Source organism: Suricata suricatta, chromosome 5, assembly GCF_006229205.1.
Source record: "Suricata suricatta isolate VVHF042 chromosome 5, meerkat_22Aug2017_6uvM2_HiC, whole genome shotgun sequence".
NCBI classification, from domain to species: Eukaryota; Metazoa; Chordata; class Mammalia; order Carnivora; family Herpestidae; genus Suricata; species Suricata suricatta.
The window spans coordinates 99,023,989-99,032,813 of NC_043704.1; the positions used below are offsets into that span (position 1 = coordinate 99,023,989).

The 8,825-nt window shown below is 33.8% G+C and overlaps 1 protein-coding gene across 1 annotated transcript in view; it reads left to right on the top strand.

Annotated features, from left to right (window-relative positions):
* SI (sucrase-isomaltase) overlaps positions 1-8,825 on the top strand; it is an 82,012-nt gene that overhangs the window by 64,975 nt on the left and 8,212 nt on the right. Inside the window, 6 exon segments of the mRNA XM_029938748.1 lie at positions 1,554-1,687; positions 3,242-3,276; positions 3,361-3,477; positions 5,486-5,634; positions 8,040-8,124; positions 8,209-8,265. Of these exon segments, the coding sequence (XP_029794608.1) occupies positions 1,554-1,687; positions 3,242-3,276; positions 3,361-3,477; positions 5,486-5,634; positions 8,040-8,124; positions 8,209-8,265 (577 nt within the window).

Genomic DNA, 8,825 nt, shown 5'->3' on the forward strand with positions numbered 1-8,825 from the left:
GTATATATACCACATCTTCTTGATCCACTCATCAGGTGATGGACATTTAGGCTTTTTCTGTTTTGGCTATTGTTGACATTGCTGCTATGAACATTGGGGTACATGTGCTCCTATGCATCAGCATTTCTGTATGTATCCCTTGGGTAAATCCCTAGCAGTGCTATTGCTGGGTCATAAGGGAGTTCTATGATAGCTTTTTGAGGAACCTCCACACTGTTTTCCAGAGTGGCTGGTGTTTATCATTTACAGATGGTTCAATTTACCATACTATATCCCTGAAGACACTTTTAGTTTTCTGTAATTTTGATCTGAGAAATTCATTAATTCAAAAACTTTATGAGTTACTATTATATGCCAAGACTTTATTAGGTATAAAAAGTACAAAGAACATTAAGACATTATCTTTGACTTCAAGAATTTCAAGGTCCACTGAAAAAACTATATATATGAAGAAATCAGTACAAACACTGTGATCCATGCTGTAATAAGAAAAATGATTACAAAGTCTGCCTAATTATGTATTTGAAATATTTCTTTTCCTGATAGTTCTATACATATGCAGTTGATTTCAAATAATATGAAAATGAATATTTTACCTCTTATTAATAGTGGAAATTTTTTCAGGGCACCTGGGTGACTCAGTTGGTTGAGCATCAGACTCTTGATTTTGGCTCAGGTCATGATCCCAGGGTGTGTGATTGAACTCCTCACCAGGCTCCAAGCTGAATGTGGAGTCTGCCTAAGACTCCATCTTTCTCCCTTGCCCCTCTCCCTCGCTTACACACTTTCTTTCTCAAATAAAAAAAATAGTGGAATATATATTTTTTTACTTTTGTTCATATAGTATCACAGAGAGAGAAAGATGCAGATAATATAAAATAATGCGTCATTGTATTCTTTTGTCCTAGAATATGTTTTAAAATGAATAGTAAATCATTGAAGTCACTGTTCCAAGATTGAAAAGGGGAGAAAACAAAAAGAAATATGATGTAATTGTAAAATTCATTCTCTCGAGCTCTGGCTTTGGATAGATTCTATGCTTGAAATAAAGCAACTACTTTTATTTTCAACACCCAAAATTTCACTCCCTTTAATCCACCTTCTAAAACAGGGAGTACTATAGCAAAGATTCTGTTTAGTAAGTGAGGATTAAGTATTGATAAGCTATAAATTGAGAAGGGTTGGAGCAATCAATAGCTAGAACTTATTCAAAAGAATATATTTAAATAGAATAAAGTGAATTTATTTAAAGAAACTCATGATATGATTAGTTACTTGATTTCATAACGTCAATAGTTGACTTAACTTGTATTCATTGAACAAATTAAGGCCAGTAAGGCATGTCAGTCTGATAAATGAAGGAAGGGAAGAAAAATGCCCTATTTTCTATGAAAATTTTATAGTAGAGTGAAAGAAGACTCACTTATAAAGAACCAGTTGTAATAAGAGATAACAAAGACACCATAAAAAAACACATCTTTTTAATGATGTGCACATAAGTATAAAAAAATACCTCATGTAAGAACTCATAGATACTTCTCCATCTATGTTAGTGCATTGCAAAAGACAACGGGCAAAAGAGGAATTGTTATTTCACGTTCAACATATCCTACTGGTGGACAATGGGGAGGACACTGGCTTGGAGACAACTATGCAAACTGGGACAATTTGGACAAATCGATTATTGGTATGTGAGTCACCATCTTTATCATGCACTCCTTTGCATTTTATGTTAGGTATTCACTATTTTGGTAATAGTTTATATACCTTTTAAGTCCTTCTCAGAAATATACTTTTTGCATCATCTTTTGTGACAAATAGCATCATGAAAATGCAGTGGGCTAGAAAGTAGAGGCTAGAATGCTTTCTAAAAACTATCCAACTAATTTATTTTGAGACAATAATTCCATTCCTTTTGGGCTCGGTTCCCGGGGAAATGGCAGGAGCTGGAAAAATAACATGTAGTGCTAAGAACAGAAATAGGTAGAAATTCTAGATTCTAGGGAATAAGAATCACCCATAGATGCTAAAGACTGAAGCATTTCTAACCAGATTTCGAAAGGGTGTTTTGACAAGTGTTAGGTAAATATTATCATTTTAAAAAGGAAACTGGTACTTTTTGTTTTAGATCTAGTCTTAAAATTTCTTTGCTATTTATACTAGTGATCAAGGAAACCAATCAATGTTACTACCTTTAAAGAGCTGGGATACCGCATGAATCCTCTTTTATTGAAGTGATCGCAGAGGATTTTATTTGATAAGGATAATTATTGGTATTTTTTTCAGATATTGAGGCCTATGGTTAAATAATTACATAGGCAGCCTTATTTTATTTTATTTTTATTTTATTTTATTTTATTTTTATTATTTGTTTTCTAAATCATCATCTATATAGCAACCAACCAGATCAGTTTGGTACCTCTAGCTTACACTTCTACTTTTCCTTCTTTCCAAATGAAAGTACTGGCCTAACTTTTTTTAATTTTTTTAATGTTTTATTTTTATTTTTGAGAGAGAGTGTGAGCAAGGGAGGGACAGACAGCAAGGGGGACACAGAATCCAGAGCAGGTTCCAGGCTCTGAGCTGTCAGCACAGAGCTCAATGAAGGGCTCAAACCCACAAATGGTGAGGTCATGACCTGAGCTCAGTAACTGACTGAGTCGCTCAGCCACCTCAGTTTTAAAAAATGAAACAAAGGTAGCAACTGGGTGGCTCAGTGGATAAAGCGACCAAAAATCTTGGTTCAAGCTCAAGCTGTGATCTCAGTGTTATTGACTTTGAGCCTGACATTGAGCTCTGTGCTCACAGTGCAGAACCTGCTTGAGATTCTCTCTTTCCCTCTCTCTCTGCCCCTCCTCTTCTTATGCTCTCTCTCTCTCTCAAAATAAATAGATAAACTTAAAAACATAAACTTAATATTAAAAATGAAACCAAGATAACACTGCCATTTTTTTCTCATGCTATAATGTATTTATAACTATTTTGTGCTCTAAATATACCATCTTGAAAGTGACAAGGAAGCATAGTGTCTTATTTTTATAAATGTCATTAACATAAAATATAACATATAAACCTATAACATAACATTAATATTGTAAGAGGATATTATAGATGTATTAATAATCTGAAAAAAATTCATTAAATTAGTGGCTATTAGAAATGGAATATCTTCATAATAGAATCATCAAATATCAAAATATATGACATAAAAATTTTCTAAGTTTTTCTTGATTTTTTTTAGGTATGATGGAATTTAATCTCTTTGGAATTTCATATGTAAGTAGCTCTATTTCTTTTACCTTCATAACATAAATTTTAAGAAAAAAACCCACTGAAATTAAAATTGACAATATATTTTAGACTGGAGCAGATATCTGTGGTTTCTTCAACAATTCAGAATATGAGCTCTGTGCCCGCTGGATGCAACTTGGAGCATTTTACCCATACTCAAGAAATCACAACATTGCATTTACTAGGGTACGTAATTACTGCATATGGTCTCATTCCTTTCTTCTTACTAACATTGGAAGTTTTGAATAGCCCTCCCCCTGCCTGGCTGATGTCCAATACTTGCTTTGAATGAACTTCTTTACATTTACTCAGGACATCTGAGCCCCTCACTTTGATAGTTTTCTGATTTCAGGTACTCTTCTTTATACTTTCGGTTGTTGAACTTGGTTAGCTGACATACTTACTGCTGTTCTATATAGTTTTAGAATAGCCGGGGGGTGGGGGGGAGGACTGCTTCTGTAATTTCTTCCATACTGAGACAGAAAAATTTAAAAAAATCAGCTTCAAACTAAATTAGAGGTGAAAAGTCATTTGAAATACTAGTATCAATGCATAAGAATGAGCAGATTTAAAAGGCAAATGTTGAGACTATGGGTTGAAAATTTGAGGAAAAAAAGGAAAAGGGCATTAAGAGAGCAAATTCTTGTGTAGTGGCACAATCTGGACTTTACTAAATTGTCTGAAGAGTTTTGAATAAGAGAGGTGACTGTATTAAAATTATGGAAAAGTGTGAACAATTAAAGGCAATATCTAAGAGCTTAATTTTGTGATATTGACTTTAGTGAAGAAGTGCAGAGGAAAGATGATCATCAAAAGTACCTCATAGAAGAGTTGTGGGCAGAGCTGCTCTTTGAAGGATGGGTTCTAGCTGTAGCAACTGAATGGTGGATCTCATTAGGTGCTATGAAATCTTTGTGTCCCTCCTGGGAAATTTTTGTTAGAAAAGAGGGGAAGATTTATTTTAGAAAATGAAAATCTATACAAGTATAGAAGCCAGTATGGGACCACATTTTGGAATAATTTGAAAGTTGGGCAATAACATCATAACTTGATGAAATAGGAATATTTTAACAGGAAAACTTGCTGTCAGTAATGCAATTTAGAAAGCTGTAATATTGGAAGAGTGAGATGAATCAATAAAAGCCTGGACAGGATTTATTAGGAGGCCACTATTTAATATTTATGAAGTCTCTGCCCTAGGATTCATAAATTGTGGGCAGGATAGAGATAATAGGCAATTATGTGTGTATATGTATGTGTATATATGTATGTGTATATATGTATAAAAGATATAAATAAATGTATCTGAAGGAAAGATAGTGTAAGCTAAATTGACAGCCATTCGGGGGATTCTGTTTTAGAATAGGTACCTAGGGAGGTCCTCTTGGATAAATTGACTTACACATTAGAGTGAAGACTTGAGTGGGGCACAAAAACAAAAAGCAATATGAGGTTATAGGGGAGTAGAATTTCAGACAGAGGGAGTCAGTGAAAGACTTCAAGATGGGAAGGTGGTTATAATTTCGGAAAAGATTAAATAGAGGAGGAAAAGACTGAAGAAGTATTTCTCAATAACAATCTCCAAAACAGAAGACTCAAGGTTAATTTTGAGATAGTATAATTGAATTTAAGAATGCATGGTTTAGGGGCACCTAATTTGTTAATGTTATATACTTTTAAGAGAGAGAGAGCACGAATGGGAGAGGGGCAGAGAGAGAAGGAGACAGAAGATCCTAAGCAGGCTCTGTGCAGACTGTAGAAAACCCTATGAAGGACTCGAACTCACAAACTGAGATCATGACCTGAGCCTAAGTCAGACACCTAACCAGCTGAACCACTTAGGTGCCCTTATTTCCATCAACTTTTATATAGCATTTCATTTCTCTTCTATTTTTTTTCTCTGATTATCACTATGTTGTCACCTATTCAAATTGAACTGTTCTTTGCATATGTTCACTTAAACTAAAGCAAGCTATGGGTATAATTTGCATTTTTCTTATGGAGATATTAATATTTTGTTTTGTCTCCATTATATGATAGTGTTACAACTGCATAAGATTTTTGAGAAGAAAGTATTAACACAGGGCAATGAATCAATATTATTTTCTACCTTTTATTCTCCAAATATGTATTTGAAAATTATGATCTAAACCAGGACAAAAGCTTATGACTATTCCATTCTGCTTTATTTCAGAGACAAGATCCTGCTTCCTGGAATCAAACTTTTTCCGAAATGTCAAAGAATGTTCTAAATATTAGATATACTTTGTTGCCCTATTTCTATACACAGATGCATGAAATTCATGCTCATGGTGGAACTGTTATTCGGCCCCTTTTGCATGAGTAAGTGCACATTTTTTTTCCTGCCAAAAAGAAATAGGTTTCATTTAATTTACCCAATAATCTCCTATAGTATAGAATATTTAAAACTGGAAACTTTTCATTGTTATTTTAGTATAGATTTTGGGTTAATAAACATTTATTTATAAGTGAGTCTATTAATAAATAAGGTGCTATGAAAAATGAAACATTAATCAGTTATTAAAAAGTAATAATTCTTGGGGTGCCTGGGTGGCTCAGTTGGTTGGGTACTGGACTTAAGCTCATGTCATGAGCTTACAGTTCGTGGTTTCATGCCACACGTTGGGCTCTGTGCTGACAGCTCAGAGACTGGAGCCTGCTTCAGATTGTGTCTCCCTCTTTCTCTCTGCCTCTCTCCAACTCATGCTGTATGTCTGTCTCTCTCTCTCAAAAATAAATAAATCTTAAAAAATTTTAAAAAGTAATAATTCTTAGAAATAACTACCATACACCCAAAGTTAATTTAAATTCACATACTTATTTTTTAAATGGAGACAGGTAATATTAGCTTTATATTATGATTTGATTAATTGAAGTTTAGAGTAGTTAAATAGATCTACCATATATTTATGCCTTACTGAAGAAAATCACTTCACCTCATCATGGAAATGTATTCTAGAGTACACTAGAATAGTTCTAACATTCTTCTTAAAAAATTACTTTGAATTCAGTTATTTTTTAATGTTTAATGTTTTAATGTTTAATGAGGAAGAGAAAGAGACAGAATGTGAACAGGGGAGAGGCAGAGAGGGAGATACAGAACTCGAAGCAGGCTCCAGGGTCCGAGTTGTCAGCACAGAGCCTGACAAGGGGTTCCAACTCCTGGACCACAAGATCATGACCTGAGCTGCAGCCGGACACTTAACCTACTGAGCCACCCAAACTGATATAGGGTTCAAAGCTCAAAGCTCAAACTGATATATGATTAAATCTTGAAATTCTCTGGAGTATAGTTGCAAAAGTTTTAGCCTATTTTTAAGACAAATGCAAGATAATCTTGATTGCTGAGGCCACAAAAACAACACCAAGAAAAGTACAAAAAAACCTTTGAAATAATCATGCTTACCTTCTCACATACCCTATACTACCAGATTAATTGAGTGAGGTGATTTGTTAGATTCACAACTGATAAATCAGTAAAACTATATGGCACATATTTACTAAAATAAATAATAGTACACAGGCAAAATGACAAAAATAATAAGTTGATTGATATGCCTTCTGTTCTCAGAATAGGGTTTTTAAAAATAATAGATAGTCCTGTATTCATACTATCCTCTAATTACTTTATTAATTCATCTATCATAATCTATTTTTTGATAAAATTTTATTAATATCTTGCCTCTCTTATTTCCAGACTTTCCCCTCTTGTGTTCTCCCTATTTACTTCCCAGAAGAGTTGAATATCAGCTCTGGACTGAATCCCCAACCAGAAACATTATTATTAACTATGCAGACTCTTGCTCTATTGAGAACATCTGGGCCTTTATTTCCACGGGAAGTCCATGAAGGAGTAAATTCAGAGTCCCACTTGGCATTAATCTCAGTTTGTAGTACAACAAAGCAAAACAGAACAAAAGAACAAACAAAAATCTGTAATTCTGCTTCAATTAGAGAAAAAAATGTGGATATTTAATAGTGACTCTTCTCAAACTATGAAAAACAGATTCCGGTGTTTCCAACCATTCGTATCTGAAATTCAGAAATATATTAAGTTCAATGCACCATTCAGTGAGCTTTAAGTCAGATAAACAAAATCTTTTTGAATTACTGAATCAAGGTTCTTAGAGCACACCTAACAATTCTCTTCCAGAGTATTTATAACTTTTGCTTCTACGAGTCAAAGTTAATATTTGTACCTCTTTGAGTTCTCTTCACAGGTTTCTCATTCAGTTGGTCCTATAGAAATTCTATGCATTTTGTTTATTTTTATTTATTTTTATTTTTTAATGTTTATTTATTTTTAAGAGAGAGAAACAGAGTGTGAGCAGGGCAGGGGCAGAGAGAAAGGGAGACGCAGAATCCAAAGCAGGCTCCAGGCTCTGAGCTTGTCAGCACAGAGCCCGACGCGGGGCTCAAACTCACGAACTGTGAGATCATGACCTGAGCTGAAGCTGGTGCTTAACTGACTGAGCCATCCAGTCACCCTAGAAATTCTCTGCATTTTGAAGGAAATTTAGTTATAATCTAGATTTACTCATAAAATATTATACTATTCACTGTACATTAAATTCCATGTGATAGAATTGTTTTTTATTTGTTTATAGTTTGGTTTTCATTTCAGTTCACAAAACTCTGTATTGCAAAATGTGATTTGAATAATTATTTTATGATACTCAGATGGCATAAAGCTCTTTGATTTAATTATTTGTGAATATTTTGTCAAGGTTCTTTAATGACAAGGTAACCTGGGACATATTCAAGCAGTTCTTGTGGGGCCCAGCGCTTATGGTCACCCCTGTATTGGAACCTGTAAGTCCTATCATACATTTTTGTTCACAAAATAGTTTCATACTTGGCTTATATGTTTTCAATGACTATATTTTTAAATTCCAGCGTATGAACACTGTAAAAGGCTACGTCCCTGATGCTCGGTGGTTTGATTATCATACGGTAAGTAGTTAAGAATTCTGGGGCATTGACTAAGTGGAAATGAGTAACAGTTTGATCCTAGCCTTTTTTTAAGGACATATATGGTTTACTTTACACTTAAAAAGAGTAAGATAGTTCTTGCTAATTACAGATGAATTAAATTAACCCACAGGGAAAGAGAGTTAGTTTATGCCACCATCGTTTGTTATGTAGACATAGATTTATTTTAATGAATAAGCATAGAGAGTGCTCATTATACACAAAAAGGTCATTGCTTTTCATTGAATATGCAAAATTATCATTAAAGGTAATGTAGTCCTTCCAGGAATAATGTAAATGAAAAGTCAGGAATAACTTTTGTGACCCTCAAAACCCACAAATTTTTTGCCTATGAGCATCACAAAAACAAATAGTGGTAAATTACTTTCAAAGCTGTAAATAATTAAGAACGACATGCTTTAAACAATACAATTTCCTGAGTGTTTGAGTTTTTATTAATTTTTTAATTAAATGGACCATTTGATTTATAAATGTATCCCCTCAAGTACCATCCAGAATACTGCTGATGATTCTCTTTCTTG